We start from the raw sequence: 16,167 nt of genomic DNA, 5'->3' as shown, positions 1-16,167 counted from the left end.
TGAAATGACTTAATCTTGCTTGAAAGGATTTGTTGTGCATGAAAACTATCAACAACAAAAGATGGTAGTGACCAAGGTGAGAAAAATCTTTCAACAAATGGTAGTGTTTCAAATCTATGCAGTCATCAATTCCATACATTTTAAATTTTTTATTAATGTACTAAAATAACTTGAATGTTATTGCATGTATTAAACTTTGTGTTCCATTCATATTAGAACAAATTATGTATTTATAATATTCAGTTTATGAACTTAAGTTTATTTTTATTTTTTTAATATTTTTTATTTAATAATAATAATAATCAATATTAAAAAAAATTAAAATTTTTTTAATTTTGTGACGTTTATACCTAAAAACGCTTCTAAATGCCAAAATGTAATAGCGCTTTCTATTATAAACACTACTAATTTAGTAATATTTTTTTACTATAAACACCTCTAAATTTAACAACATTTTATGATAAATACGTAATTAAGTTAGCACGCTTTTTTTTTAAAATGTAATTATTTTTTTTGATACAGGTATAAATGACACTTTTAATGACATTTTTGACAAACGTTGTTAATATTTTAATAATATTTATATACGTTACTAAATATAAAAAAAAATGTCATTAAAAACTTAATCCTTTGTAGTAATTGAATAGGCCGCCGCTTGATCAGCCTCAGCTTTTCAGGCCATGCAGGTGCTACTAGCTGCGAATTGCTAAGCCAGGCATGCGGCCTGCTTCTTCAAGTGCAGTCAGCTCCAAAAAGGCTTCCCTGTTGTCAATTAAATGGTAAATTTGCTCAAGGTGGAATTTTTGTTCCTTAGACACATGATGTTTCCCTTCCACCACCCAATCCCCTGACGCATGTTGGTAGGCCCAATAGCATTACCCCAAAGATACTCTTCAAAAATCATCCACCACATGATCCTAACTCACCCCATGTTCTAATTGCCCACTTATTCTCTCTTCTCCATTCTTTTTATTTTTTTTAGTATATTAATATATATCTATTAATCCTGATCATTAGGGTTTCCAACCACTTTCATGATTCCAAATCAAAACCCATTAACTCATTAACATAACCATCCTCCATAATCATTTTACAATTATCAATACCTTTTTTTTTTCCTCTTCTATACAGTTCCACTTGCATGATAATCCGTCTTCAAATTATGTTAAAAATAAACAAAATAAATGTAGTATGGGGCATCGGCAGATGTAATAATAGTATCTGATTCTATTACTATGTAAACTTCCTAAAATGTACCAACTAAGAACCAACATACCTATAACTTTACGAACATAAGCCTTGGATATCTCATTTGTCTTTAACTGATGTATACATACTATATATTCCTATCATCTTTCCTGATCTTCCAACGAAGATAATTTCTTTTTCTGTGTCTGTTTTCTAGTCTTTTTTCTTCACTTTCCTACATATATATCAGGAAATCAAAGGCATTAAGTGGATCAAAAACTGCTTTAGCGTTTCTGGAAACCATGATTTCAGAGGCAGCCCATAGCCTTGCAGCTTCATTCGAATCGGAACCCAGTTTCGACGTCCATGCTTCGTTGCAGTCTGCAAAGTATTTCCCACTTATGTTTACTAGTCTTGGATGCGTTGCAACGTAGCAAGTCGTAGCAGCTGCCTGCAACAATATATCCACAAAGCTCATTTCCCATCAAAATCTCCCATTTCCACTTCATGAATAATCAATTCAAATGTTTCTTAGATATATTAAGTAATTACCTGAGGAATTGTCTTCAGGAGCTTGGAAGCTAAAAAGAAAACCAGATCTGCAGGTTTATAGTAGTAACTAAAAGATCAGATTTTGTTGAGAGAGAGAGTTTAAATCATAAACCCCAATGTTTGACGAATGGTACTATTTTCTTATACCTGTGATCAAGCCTTCACGTTCCCTGGTGAGACGGGTTCTAATAATCCCTGGATGAACACAGTTCACAGTCACGTTGGCATCCACTTGCTGAAATATTGAGTCCACCACACCCCCCCCCCCCAAAAAAAAAAAAAAATCAATTATAAGGCACACAATTGGTGAACAATATGAAAAGAAAACAACAAAATTTCGCTTTTTTTGGGAAGGCCTGAAACAATAAAACAGAAAACATATGTAATAATGGATCACCTTTAGTCTCTGAGCAAGCTCCTTGCTATGCAAAACATTAGCGAGCTTCGAGAGAGCATAAGCACGTGTCGCATCGTATTGACTAGGAGACAGACACCCAGACAAAAAAAAAACGCATGAAATAAAAATCGATAGAAATGCCAAATAAAAAATCAAATCTATTATGTTCTCTGATTGATTGTCAATGATAATATAATGATCACAGTTCCCCTGATTCTTTCCTTCCCCTTCTCCTTTTCTCAGTTCTGATCAGCTCTCACCTTTTGCTTCTCGAAATCTGGCCTAGATATCGGATCATATCGCCGGAAAACCAACCGTGAATACTTGACGACACGTTCACTATTCTTCCTTGAACGCCAGTTTGCTTTGCCGTTTCGATCATATTGTTTAGCAACAGTTTCGTCAACAAAAAATGACCTAAAAGTTAATTATATAATAAAATTTGAGCTATAGTTGGAAAAATACATACTGCTATAAGATACAAGAATTTAAATAATTAAGTTTCATAATTACCAAGATAATTAGTGGCAAATGTCATCTCGATTCCATCCTCAGAGATTGCATGTTCATGAGCAAACTTGCCGGCGTTGTTTCTGATATCAACGGAAAAAAGGCTTGCGTTAGTTCAATAAACAGAAAGGTTTGTTGTCTTGTTTCATTCAAGCTGAAGTTTCAACTTTGTTCTAACAAACCCAACATAGTTCTTATCCAACAAAGACAGTTAGTTCATTCTAGTCATGTTATGACTGAAATTTAACTGTGTTTTTAGGTTTCTAATCAAACCAAACATCAAGTAGAAGTTAAGGGAACTGAAGAGTATAGGAGTTTACATGAGTAGATTCAGGGGCAAGTTAAGTGACTCGAACTCCGACACAAAGTTTCGAACGGAAGTGAGAGAACTAAGATCAAGAGCCATGGCAAGGATCTCCGAGTCCGGAAACTCCGAAACAATCCTAGCCTTAACTTCCTCAGCAGCTTTAAGGTTCCTAGATGGAAGCACCAACCTCGCCCCTCTCTTGGCCAACACTCTTGCAGTCTCAGCTCCTATCCCCGACGTCGCACCTGATTCAACCTCTCACAATCAAACCAAAAAAACAAAAAAAAAAAAAGTTTTCATTCATTACCTGTGATGATGGCGGTGATGGAGCGGAGATCAGGACAAGTCTCGGTAACTTGCTCGGCGGTTGACTTAGACCCGAAGCCGCTGGCTCCTGTTGAGCCGATCAGGTACTTCACAGTCTCTAGCATTTCTACCTTTTTTATTTTGTTTTTGATGTCCTCTACCTTTTTTCGATATGATTTTTTGAGAGCTTAAAGTTGACTGAAGACAACACACAAGATAGAGCTGCCAAAAAAAAAAAAAGTTATGCACGGCTGTTTTAGATTTTGTCAGATTTTGCATTTATTTCAACATAGAAAGAAATGAGAAAGGAAAAAAATTAAGAGTTGATATTTATTGTTGTATAGGTTTTATACATGATAAGTGGATCGGACGATTTATTTTATTAATAAGATAAATAAAATAATTTTATTTTTAATATATATAGATATATATATATATATATGTTTTTCATTTGATTAATTAATGATAATTAAAATATGCATGATAAAAGTGGGGTCTAATTTAAAAGAATGATTATTAAATTAAATAACTATCAATCTTTAGTTTTTAATGATTTCTTTAATTGTTGGAGAATTTTACTCTACCAATTCGATTAGCGGGTAACTATAAGTATTACTATTTAAAAAAAAGTGTATTTCACGTATTTTTTTTATTTAATTTAAGAAATACTTTAATCATTATTTCATTCTTTAAGTATCACTTTAATCCGCTGTTACTATATCATAACGTAAAAAACATTGAGGTTTGATTCTAACAATGCCACAACAATGATGTAATGCATCGTTTGCTTTAATTCATTTACGACAACTTAAGTTTGATTAGCAACATATATATATGCACTAATAACCGTGATAGTTAATTAACTTTGTCAAAAATATATTTAAATCAAGTATTCAAGGAGCCGAAAATGGTGCAACTGAACTTGACCCTTGTTTTTTTAGTAAAAAAAAAAAGGCATTCTAACGTCATAAAGAGAAGGTTTTCATGATCTTTATCGGAGATTTCTTTAGACTTTTCGATAAAATTAAAGCCATATTTTGTGCTCAAAATGTCCACATGCACCTCTATTATTATATGAGTGTCATTGGACTTTTAAAAAGTTGTTTTAATCTTATTGAGAAGATGAAAAAATAGGTGAGCGAAAAATCCAAAATTATTATAGGTAGGCTAGTTGTATGATGATCATAACATAAAGCTTTAGAACAAAAAAACAAAAGGACATAAAATAAATAGTACAATATTAGGGGAAAAAAAGGGGCGGGGGAGGGAAGGAGATTTCTTCCATGTAAAAAATAAATTAATAAATTAATTAAAATTTAATTCGATTGTTTAATAAATTATTTTAAAAATAATATTTAATAAATTTTTATTTTTATCTCTTTTATAAAAATTAGAAAAAAAAAGAAGAATAAACTAGTCTAAGTGTTGACTCGTCGTGCACGTTGGTTGGAAACGGGTCGGCGATTAATTGAAATGACTGAAACCGCTGGCACGAGGGCCTAGGTGAGAATCGTCAAAGGGAATCGCACGTGCAGATCGGTCAATTATACGGCCTCGAATCTAGTATTTCCTCGGGATACAAAAGTTTTTCTTTAGTCAATCGTTTTTCCAATTCCCAATTTCCCATTCAAAAATCACCTTTCCCCCTTTTTTTTTTTTTTTTTTGGTAATGAACTATTTTTATTAGAAAATACTATATAAATAACGCAGAGAGATTAACATATGAAATATTGGGTAAATGATTAAATTTTCATTTAGAATTTTTATGTTGTTGTTGTTTTTTTTTTTTACAATATGAATAACATGGAGGAAGGTATTTTTTTCATGTGTTTTCTAAAATTTTTTAAATTGATCAACTTTAACTTAAAAAAAAAAAATCAAGTTAAAAGCTATTATAAATTGATTAAATTGCATATAGTATTATTTCAATCTTATTTCTTTAATTAATCCAAACAAACCTAGCAACCAACTCAAATCTATTCATTATCTAATTTCTTAATATATAAACTCCTCAATCTATCAGTACCACATCTCACTCATGTTCTCACATGGGGAATTGTGGGTTAATTTTTGGCTCTTATGGATGACCTTTTCTTAGATTATTATTAAAAAATGATTGCTTCTTCAATCAAATAGTTATTAGTTAATTAACAAAAATATTACTAGTTTAAACTCAAAATTTAATTCATTCAATCATTCTTAAAAAATAATATTTAATATATTTGAAATTTATAATTTTATACTTAACCCATTTCTCTATTATCTGACTGTAACATTTTTATATAAAAAAAAATATAACACTACTTATCAATCTTAAATTTAATTAGCATATACTATATACTCTTTTCCTTTCTTATAAGCTTAGTTTGCATTAATTAGAATCCTTTATTATTTTTTTTGTTGGTTCATTTTTCTAACAAGAAAAAGAAAGAAAAATCTTGTCAATTTCGAAGTATAGAAATTTGCCAATGAAAACCTTGTCATTAGTGAATAATTAACTGTGTAAGAGTGAGGGATGGGATACTTTCTTTGAAGGCCAACTTTAAGCACAACTTTGAAGCCATGAATTTTGTCCAAAGCAGCACAGGGGGATGAAAGTTATTAGTTTGACCCCAACCATATATAGATTCCGCCAGGCAAAAACTCGATGCGGTAAATCGAGAGCTCAGAATCCTTGCTACCCCCAGCAAATTCCAGACTTCAAGTGCATCAGTCAGCACCCACACACGTACCAATACTTTAATAATATCTGCAAATTTTAATCTGTCTGATCTTTCTGGTCTGGTCTTCTATTTTGTTGTTTAGCCTTTTAACCAGAGGGAAAGCTCAAAGCAGAGCAAAAAAGTGTTTTGCCATATATAAAAAAAAATGCTAATATAAAATTACTGGCATCTCTAAAGCAGAAAGCCTTCTACACAATTTTCAAGTTTCAACCCTACTTTTTTACTGACATTGATTGATTTGTAGCTGATCAGACCAGAAGAGATGATTTGTTACTATATCCCTATCCATTTTTGGTTGAGCATTTGCCAAAAAAATGCTTACCTTGGGACGATACATAAATTTCCATATAAGATTAATGAAATAAATTAAAATTTTTAATCTGAAAAAATGACTTCCCCAGATAAAACCTTTGGCCAAAAAGTGGTTTTCATTTGGACTGGTCTGGTACAAATGGATACAGTGATCAATAGGATCAAACATTGGATTTTGTATATGATTATATTAATCATTTTATATATCTTATATATAAAAACATCTTCTGTTTCTCCCTCTGGTGTAGGTGTTTCATTAGCCAACTTTGTTTGACTAGGCTTAATTGGGCATTTGGCCATTACTTCCCACTCACTCATTTCTCAATCTACATTATGTTACACCCTATATATATATATATATATATCAAAAGCATAGATGAATTGTGTCATGCATTGAATACTAACACACTTCAATGATTGCCACACTCTTTTTCTTTTGGTGCCAAGAATCTTGCAGGATTCCCTCAATCACTTAAAATTAGGGTTTAGAGTTTTAAAATTAAAAGTTTTATAAAATTCGTTTTGAATTGATGAGACTAATCATATATCTCTCCACCACCAATTGATTAGTGTACTTGAGTATAAAATTTTGCTAATGGGTATCTTACTAGAATTTAGAAGAAAAAGGTTGTAAACTTGACGTTACCTTAGCTATATATATAGTCTTACAAACTTTAAAAATTGGATTCAATGTAACTCAAAAGAAGGGAAAAGAAGGGAAAAGAAGTGTAAAAGAATGTTAAACCATTAGTATATCCAAAGAAAGATTAAGCTCCATCCTACCTTTTTTTTCTTTGCTTTTTTTTTTTCTCTCTAATTGAGGAACTTTGGGTTTTTTTTTTTTAGAATAAGTTTTCGTTACTTGAATTGTCCTTAATTCAAATATATGATCAGCTTAGGATTCAAAAACAAGTTACCAATAAGCTATTAGTTCAATGATACTTAATCAATTTCTAAAATTAAAGATTTCAAATTCGAACTTCAATCACAATTCAATAAATAAAATAATAATAATAATAATAATAATAATATATTATTATTATTATTATTATTATTATTATTATCTAGAAACTCAACTTCAATCAACCTTGTAATTTGTGGAGGATGTGCTCAGAATTATTATTATTATTATTATTTTTTGAGATGCATAATCCTATTAGAATTAGAATAAAATCTTGATTTACTTCTTTGTGTGAAACGATAGTTGTATTATATATATTACCTTAAACGGCATCACAGCTTGGAAAGAATCCAATTGATACCCAAAGCATACTTTCGTCTCTCTTTTTCCCTCTGATTTCCTAAGAAAACAAACAACATAGATATTCTACTGAAACACCAGTACATTCCAATTAGACTATTCTTTCTCTATCATCAGAGGATCCATCAACAGGTAAGAAAAAGAAAGAATAATCCATCAATGCCCCACCACCACCCACTGCACAATTTCCTTTAACTCTTGTGCATTCCACATACAAGTTGGAGAGAGTATGAATTAGCAACTTGTCAGTTCTTTAAAGTAGTTGACTCCACCAGCTTTCGAAATTTATTGAGTTATTATCATCAAAACTTTTTCAAATTTTCAGCGTTATGAATCAAAAAGCCTAATTTCAAGGGTGTTCCTCAAAATTAGTCCGAAATTAGAGATTCCAATGACAACATCAACGAAAGCCAAAGGCAAAGTTGTCTGCTCCGTGTCTTCACACATCCAGAACCAGGACTGATTTAAATGAGTACTAAAAATTTTTACTATAGATGCTGACCGAGAGAAAGCATATGATTGATGTCTTCTTCATCATTATTGCATCAGTTGTGGATGGCAAAAGTCAGGATTCAGGAAACAAGAAAACGCACTGTTAGTTGACATAACTCCGTAGATTTAGATAGGGAAAAGGGTTCCGATGAGATTCTAGTCTTTCCCAATCCCCAAATTCCAAACACTCTTAAGAGGACAAGGAGTATACTCCTGTGTTTTAGATGGAAAGCAATATTAAAGGATGCAGTTGGCAGCTAAGCAGACAAGGCTAGGCAGGCACCCGACTCTTATCTTACCTCCGGCAATTCAATGGGCGCTTCCACTAATAGCAAGAAAAGAACGCAGTCCCCTTCTTTCGTCGCCCACTTCTAACACATATGCAAGTGTGGGCTGTGTGGTCTAAGGTTGTTACTAGGTTCAATTGTTTCACGATGGACAGACTTCCGTGACAGTTAGGATAGGGTTTAGGACGGCCGATTGGGCCTTTCTGCTGGCTTTAGTGGCCCAATTGATCAATAATTGGGTGAGAAAAATAGAAGAGAAGCTTGAAGAAGGAAATCAATCCGGAATCCAAAAACAGCTTAAGCTCGGCTGCTTTCCTGCCAACCCAAAATTTGCTTGTTCCATCTCATATATCTTTTATCTTTCGGCTTTCCTTTCTGCATGTTGTGCGAAACTATGTTACTATAATACTAGAACCGTCCTATAGGACATGGTAAAATCGTTGCAGGTTTTAGGCATTTAATTGAACAAATATTAGGTTAAAGAATAATAAAGTTTGATAACTTTTGATTACTGATTGCTACCCATCCATGGAGGGTGAGGATCCCTTTACACTAGGGTAAAGGGCGCACAAAGTAGTACTAGTACTAGTACGAGAGAGAGAGAGAGAGAGAGAGAGAGAGAGAGAGAGAGAGAGAGAGAGAGAGAGAGAGAGATGGGTGCTCCTCAGAGTGCGTTTAGCTCCGCAATGAAGCTCCAGTTAATGGAGCTTTCAGAAATTGGAACGACTTGCAGCAGCATATCATACTCGTCATCACTGGAGCCCTTGCATAAGAGATTATTCTCATTAAACATCAAGAACTAAAAAACCCACAACACTAACCCTGATTTCGGTAAACACCCATACCCCCCTAATCTAGACAGAAAAGGTATTTATAAACAGAGAGTGGATATTCATGAGACAAGACCTTACTTAAAAGCTAAAACATCCCTGCCTATTGCCTATAGTTCACGAGGAGAATAGATAAAGTAATCCTGCATTCAAACTATTTAATTATCTACAAGATTAGAACCTAATATGCACCATTTGTCTTCCTGGCAATAAATCCTGGAAAAAGTACACTATCGCTGTCAGATTAAGAGACAAAAAAACCTGGAAGTCCGGATGACAAACCAATGTTCAAGAACTTAAGTGCCAAAACCAGCTCCCTGGTTCAATGCAAAAGCAGAGTTAAGTTCTGAGGTCTTTGCTTCTCCTGTTTTCACCAATTATTTACTGATTTCAAAGGAAACTGAAATAAAACACTAGTGACTGCTGTAGAAGAGATTCCTAAAAGAAGAAACTTATTATATAATTAGATAATTAGATAAACAAGGCATAAGGTGTTGCACCAACAGCAAGGTCAAATGGCTATGAAATTATCAAAAATAAATTTGATCTTAGTAAGATATTCTTCAGAGTAAACATGGCTCCTTTACTTAAACTCTACAATTCATCATGCAATAGATCTAGCTTTGTTTGACATTGCTGATGAAAAATAATTTCTAAAATTATCTAAATTTGGTGAGAAGATGATAAACCTAGGATCTGTGCTAGTGCACTTGGCAACAATGTTGACTTAAAGCAAGAGAGAACAAATTGATCTTTCTTCAGCCACCTGCATATGAAGGATATGATGCTGTTTCATTATTTTTTGTTATTGTTTTAGGATGAACTGAAATGGTACTATTAATATGTCTTATTAAATTATTGCATAATAAAAAAAATGTTATCTGGTCACATTAAAACAAATAATTTTGAAATTTGACTTGATAGAGATAAAGTTAAAAATGTTAGGAAAGAAAAAAGATGGTATAAAAAAGGACTGGTTGTTGAAAGTCATTTGAAAACTTAATAAATAATATATTATGAAACAAAGTTGTTGAAGTCATTAAAGGTATAATGATGAAAAGAAATAACGATGAATAAATAGAAAAGGAATCTCGGGTGAGTGAAAAGCCAAGAATAAAGGCAAAGGTAAGGAAAGTTAAACAAAAAAAGACAATAAAAAAGGATGAGAAAAGATGGGAGATTTGGATCTAGAATTGAAAATGATAAAAAAGAGAAAGCCGTTGGTATGATATCATATAAATATAATATTATGAAACAGAGTTGTTAAAGTCATTAAAGGTATAATGATGAAAAGAAATAACGATGAATAAATAGAAAAGGAATCTCGGGTGAGTGAAAGCCAAGAATAAAGGCAAAGGTAAGGAAAGTTAAACAAAAAAAGACAATAAAAAAGGATGAGAAAAGATGGGATATTTGATCTAGAATTGAAAATGATAAAAAAGAGAAAGCCGTTGGTATGATATCATGAAATATAACGGTAAAAAAATAAGTGGTTTTCCTTTACCCATTTAAGATTTTGGTATATATATATTTATATTATGAGCAAGTACAAATATTTCACTTATATTTATGTATAATTAAATGTATAAACTATTATTCATAACGATATTCTAATAATATATAATAATGTTCAGCCGAAATTTTGTTATGACAGAATCGCGAGACCAAGTCAACATTACACCCTTTTAAGTACCTCAAATTATCTTTCATTTTTATCGGTTTTATTGGTTACCAGAGTTCCTATAGGGTAATAGTTTGATGTAATTGATTGATTGGCTTGCTTTTTTGGTTTCTGATATTTTTTTCTCCTTTCACCATGTTTATTTAGCTTTCCAAAGGTATCGGAGATTCATCTGCGACTCCAAGATTCTCCCTTCATTCTTCATTTTTGTTTGTCTTGTTCTTGCAGTTGACTGCCGCAAATCCAACTTAGTGGTGTAATCCAGTTTTTGATCTGTTCTTCCAAGCTCCGACGAATCATTACAAGCAAGAATCATTTGGAGATCAGGAAAGATCCCAAGATTCAGGTATCGCGCCTAAGCTTCCCATCCACGAAAAATGGTGAGTTCCAGGGCTACTGAAGCAGCAGTGACTAAGGCTACCAACAAAGACAAACAAACAGGCAACAAACGTGTAAAAACTCGAGCTGAAAAGGATGCACATAATGCCGTTTGTGTGAAGTCTCGACTGAAAAAGAAGGTAAAGCAATTAATCTCTATCCATCAAAGATTCTTTTTCCGGTTTTTTATATCTTTAATTAATATTGGCTTCGTGTTTTATAAATAAAATGAGGCAGAAGGAACTCGAAAAGATGCGAGCTGAAAACCAGAGGATGAGCATGGAGCTGAACGAAAAGAACTCTAAAATGCAATGTATGGAAAATGAAATTCAGCGACTGAAGAGAGCTCTTGAAGAACAGGTGCCACACCGCCATTTCTCTCGCCCTCCCTGTCTATCTAGTATTAATATTATCTTCTACCATTTTCTTGCTTTCCTTGTTTGTATGTGGTTGGATTATGCAATAAAATAATCATTTGTGGTTAATTCCTGAAACCCAATTTTATTTTGATGATGAAGATTATATTTTGAAGGCTAGCAGATTTATAGTTAGCTAAAAAATCATAATTTAGTTTGAATGACACAGTTAGTGGTTCAAAATAAGTTATATACTAAACTAATAGTTCAAAAAAATATACCTTTTAAGTATAATTTTGATTAATATATTTTTCTTATATACTTGGCTAACAAATTGATAATTTTTGAACTACTAGCTAGTTTTTGGTTAGCTAAAAAGCATAATCATATGATTGTAATATGTTCTTGAATATATGACTGTTATTATAATAATATAATGTTAACTTGGTGTTTCCATTTTCATCTACTTTGTGATAAAGATCTCTTAAGTATTGTTATTTTACATCTGTTAAATCATAGGTTTCTTGTGATTTTATATATAAGTTGGTTCTTTCATTTATAACAAATTGATTTTAAGTTAGATATATACTTAATATAATATCAAAATCAACTTTTCTGATTTGTTGTTTTTGCATGTTATTATTATCTTTTTTTTTTTATAAAATTTGTCATATAATAAGTTTTTATTTTTATCTATAGGCAATGATAATATATTAAAATAATATTATCTTATATATGTTAAATCTTAATTTACTTTGATTTTATATTTAAGTTATGCCGTTTTACTTATTATCAATTAGATTTATATTGGATGCATACTATGAATCACACAATTTGTCTATAACATTAAAGGCAATTCTAATTTATCCACTTAAAGAAAGAAAAAAAAGGGAATCATGAGTTCCTAAATTAATAGGAAGACTTGTGCTATTAGTAAGCGTAACCTAACAATACGCATTTTTAATATATTTGTGTTTTCAGGAAGCAAATCAGGCACAGATGAGGCTAATTCCTACAGGATGGAAAATTAATAAAAGAAAATTTATGTTTTATAAATTGAAGGGTAAACGCCACCTATATTTTCTATTATTATTTTAATCTTTTCATATAAAAAGCGAAAAAAATCACAATATAGTACATGAGAACTGAGGTACGTCGAAATCAAAAGAGTTGTTGGTAAGGTTTACCTTTTGTTAAACCAAATTATTTTGTTAATTTTCTTCTCATAAAAATGCATTATATTTCTAATGATTTCTATAAAAATCTATCTTTATTAAGAATTTTGTTTTGCACATTCAATAATAAATATTGTATAAAAATTAAGACTTAAATCTCCTTTTCCCCAAACAATAAATTGGCTCAGCCTGCTGAGCTTGGCTTTAAATATTGTATGAGCTATTCATATGTAATCTTAAACTTTTCCATTTTTGCTGCTCTTTGATTTATTTCTCTTGAATTGCAAGGGCAAAACTTTAATTCTACTGACAAGGTATGCGAATTATGTTGTACTATTTTTGAGTTTCGCGTCTTCTGGTGAGTGCTGAAGATATTATTCTTTATTGCAGGCGCAAGAATGGTTTACGTCGCATTCCTATGAGCAAGGTGCGTGAACTTCTAAAACTGTTTTTAACATGTGCTAACGAATTAGTGGGATTGGGAACGACTGGGGCAGAAAATTTTCAACCTTTGTATATATTGCCTGATTTTGATCAGCAAATGGGACTTTGGTAGTAATTATATATCCAACTGTTGATCAAATTGCTTGGTATTCTCTTGATAGACTTTACATGTTTGCAGGATCGGACTACACCAACATAACTGCCTCATATGCTGGCTCCTCCTTTGTTGCAAATCATGACTTTCCCTCCCTGTTTGATGCCCCAAACAATAATCTTCTCTCTCATGAGCTTGCTGCCGATGATAAATGAGTTTTTAATATTTATCATCATATAATATATATTATATATGTTGAAAATAATAACTAAAATCTCATTAGAGATTTCTTTGAGATTGGGTAGATATTGCTTGATGGATAATAAAACTTGTAAAAGAAGAATTCTAAGAGAAAATAGATTCTTGATAGGCAAGTTAGTCTGCTTATGAATAGGTAGAGTCTCCATAAGGTTAGATATGAGAAAAATATGTAAAAGAGTTATAAGATTTTATGGGATAGACATTCTATAAGGCTAGAGAAGATTGACAAAGTTCTTATTTGTGTGTATGTTTGAGTGAAATAGAAGAAAATGAGAGAGTCCACACATGTATGGTGCATGGATACATATAGGTATCTGTTTATTTGGGTTGAGAATACTCCATAAGACTAGCAGAAAATGAGAGGGTCTATGGGTATTGATTGTGAGTGAGATTGATTTGTTGATTTTTTTGTAATTCTCTACAGCTAAAATATTTCTATTTCTCATTTGTGAACATAGGCCAATTGAGCTTAATCATATTAAATTATTGTCTCTTGCATGGTTTATTAATTGTTTGATTATGCTTTCACTAGATTTATTGTTTAATTGGATTGGGCCTTTAGCCTAACTATATATATATATATATATATATTGGTTCATCTTGTTTACTTTTTACCTTTTTCTTAAATTGTTAAAGAATTTACATGTTTCTTATTAATTTAGTAGTTCTGATTAATATTCCTGGTGCTGGCTCTTCCAAAGGGTGCAAATCATGAATTGACCAACATGTTTGATGCCTTAAATAATAATATTACTTTGGCCTGTTCACTAATGACTCTGCTGCTGGTAATTAAGCAAGTTTTTGCATTCATAACGTTGCTTCATCATGTTTACTCATTATTTTCTCAAATTGTCGAAGAATTTACATGTTTCTTGGTATTAAAAATTTGTATTTGTCTTGGTTAATTTTACTCTTGACTACAAGGTCTTCTCATAGCTTCCTAAATTCACTTATCCTGGTTTATGTTTTCTTATTAATTTAGGAATTAAGGCTAGCAACTTTTTTGGTGTAAATCATGAGTTGCCATATGTGTTGATACCCTAAATGATCATGATAACATTGGCTTGTTCTCTAATGACTCTGTCGCCGGTAATTAAGTAAGTTTTTGCATTCATAATGTTGGTTTATCATGTTTACTCCTTATTTATAATGTTGGTTAATTTTACTCTTGACTACAAGGTTGTCTCATAGCTTCCTAAATTTACTCATCCTGGTTTGTGTTTTCTTGTTAATTTAGGAATTGGTGCTGGCTACTCTTTTGATGCAAATCATGGCTTGCCATATGTGTTTGATGCCCCAAATAGTAATGATAACATTGGCCTCTTCACTAATGACTCTGCTGCTGGTAAGTAAGCAAGTTTTTGCATTCATAATGTTGGTTCATCATGTTTACTCGATTTTTTTTTCTTAAATTAGTGAAGAATTTAATTGTTTCTTGGTATTAAAAATTTACTTTTGTATTGGTTAATTTTACTCTTGAATACAAGGTCTTTTCATAGCTTCATACATTCACTCATCTTGGTTTGTGTTTTCTTGTTAATTTAGGAGTTAGGGCTGACTACTCCTTTGGTACAAATCATGACTTGCCATATGTGTTTGATACCCCAAATGATCATGATAATATTGGCCTGTTCACTGATGACTTTGCTGCCGATAATTAAGCAAACTTTTGTACTCATAATACCGTTGGTTCATCATGTTTACTCATTCTTTTCTCAAATTGTCGAAGAATTTACATGTTTCTTTATATTAAAAGTTTGCTTCTATGTTGGTTAATTTTACACTCGACCACAAGGTCTTCTCATAACTTCCTAAATTTACTCATCCTGATTTGATTCCCAAATGATCATGATAGCATTGGCCTGTTCATTGATGACTCTGCTGGTGGTAATTTAGCAAGTTTTTGCATTCATAATGTTGGTTTATCATGTTTACTTCTTATTTTTTTCTCAAATTATCAAAGAATTTACATGTTTCTTAGCATTAGAAATTTGCTTTTGTGCTACTTAATTTTACTCCTACCTACAAAGTATTCTCATAGCTTCTTCAATTCACTCATCCAGGTTTGATTCCCCAAATGATTATGATAACATTGGCCATTTAACTGATGACTTTGCTGCTGGTAATTAAGCAAGTTTTTGCATTCATAACATTGGTTCATCATGTTTACTCCTAATTCTTTTCTCAAATTGTCAAAGAATTTTCTTGTTTTTTGGTATTAAAAATTTGCTTTTGTGTTGGTTAATTTTACACTTGACTAATAGGTCTTCTCATAGATTCCTAAATTCACTCATCTTGGTTTGTGTTTTCTTATTAATTTAGGAGTTAGGGCTGGCTACTCCTTTGGTGCAAATCATGACTTACCATATGTGTTTGATGCCCCAAAACAATCATGATAACATTGGCCTGTTCATTGATGACACTGCTGTGATAATTAAGCAAGTTTTTGCATTCACAACATTGGCTCATCATGTTTACTCCTTAATTTTTTCTCAAATTTTCAAAGAATTTACATGTTTCTTGGCATTAAAAATTTTCTTTTGTGTTGATTAATTTTACCCTTGACTATTAGGACTTCTCATAACTTCCTAAATTTACTTATCTTGGTTTGTG

The 16,167-nt window shown here is 31.8% G+C and overlaps 2 protein-coding genes across 2 annotated transcripts; one reads left to right on the top strand and one right to left on the bottom strand.

Moving 5' to 3' along the window:
• Positions 1-1,081: 1,081 nt before the first annotated feature.
• LOC111315787 (short-chain dehydrogenase TIC 32 A, chloroplastic-like) lies at positions 1,082-3,458 on the bottom strand. The gene is made up of 8 exons (XM_022917802.2): positions 3,262-3,458; positions 2,968-3,199; positions 2,651-2,730; positions 2,398-2,554; positions 2,138-2,219; positions 1,888-1,975; positions 1,741-1,787; positions 1,082-1,639 (listed from the first exon to the last, which is right to left on the bottom strand). Exons 1-8 carry the CDS (start codon positions 3,383-3,385, stop codon positions 1,424-1,426), a joined length of 1,026 nt encoding a protein of 341 aa, XP_022773537.2. The 5' UTR covers positions 3,386-3,458; the 3' UTR covers positions 1,082-1,423.
• Positions 3,459-10,731: 7,273 nt separating this feature from the next.
• LOC111307783 (uncharacterized) lies at positions 10,732-13,463 on the top strand. The gene is made up of 6 exons (XM_089765553.1): positions 10,732-10,912; positions 11,075-11,364; positions 11,462-11,584; positions 12,562-12,643; positions 13,146-13,182; positions 13,378-13,463. Exons 2-5 carry the CDS (start codon positions 11,224-11,226, stop codon positions 13,175-13,177), a joined length of 378 nt encoding a protein of 125 aa, XP_089621679.1. The 5' UTR covers positions 10,732-10,912; positions 11,075-11,223; the 3' UTR covers positions 13,178-13,182; positions 13,378-13,463.
• The last annotated feature ends 2,704 nt before the right edge of the window (positions 13,464-16,167 follow it).

Source organism: Durio zibethinus, chromosome 9 (assembly GCF_047325235.1).
Source record: "Durio zibethinus cultivar Kanyao isolate XHJ-2024 chromosome 9, ASM4732523v1, whole genome shotgun sequence".
Classification (NCBI taxonomy): Eukaryota; Viridiplantae; Streptophyta; class Magnoliopsida; order Malvales; family Malvaceae; genus Durio; species Durio zibethinus.
Note: the sequence above shows the minus strand (reverse complement) of the source record. Positions and strands in the feature narration are given on the sequence as shown.

Coding starts and splice junctions, on each gene's coding strand:
- LOC111307783 (XM_089765553.1), top strand. CDS start 11,224: ATGGTGAGTTCCAGGGCTACTGAAGCAGCAGTGACTAAGGCTACCAAC. Junction 11,365..11,461: donor AGTCTCGACTGAAAAAGAAG/GTAAAGCAATTA, acceptor AAAATGAGGCAG/AAGGAACTCGAAAAGATGCG. Junction 12,644..13,145: donor TATGTTTTATAAATTGAAGG/GTAAACGCCACC, acceptor TCTTTATTGCAG/GCGCAAGAATGGTTTACGTC.
- LOC111315787 (XM_022917802.2), bottom strand. CDS start 3,385: ATGCTAGAGACTGTGAAGTACCTGATCGGCTCAACAGGAGCCAGCGGC. Junction 2,555..2,650: donor ATTTGCCACTAATTATCTTG/GTAATTATGAAA, acceptor ATTAACTTTTAG/GTCATTTTTTGTTGACGAAA. Junction 1,788..1,887: donor ACGTGAAGGCTTGATCACAG/GTATAAGAAAAT, acceptor ATAAACCTGCAG/ATCTGGTTTTCTTTTTAGCT.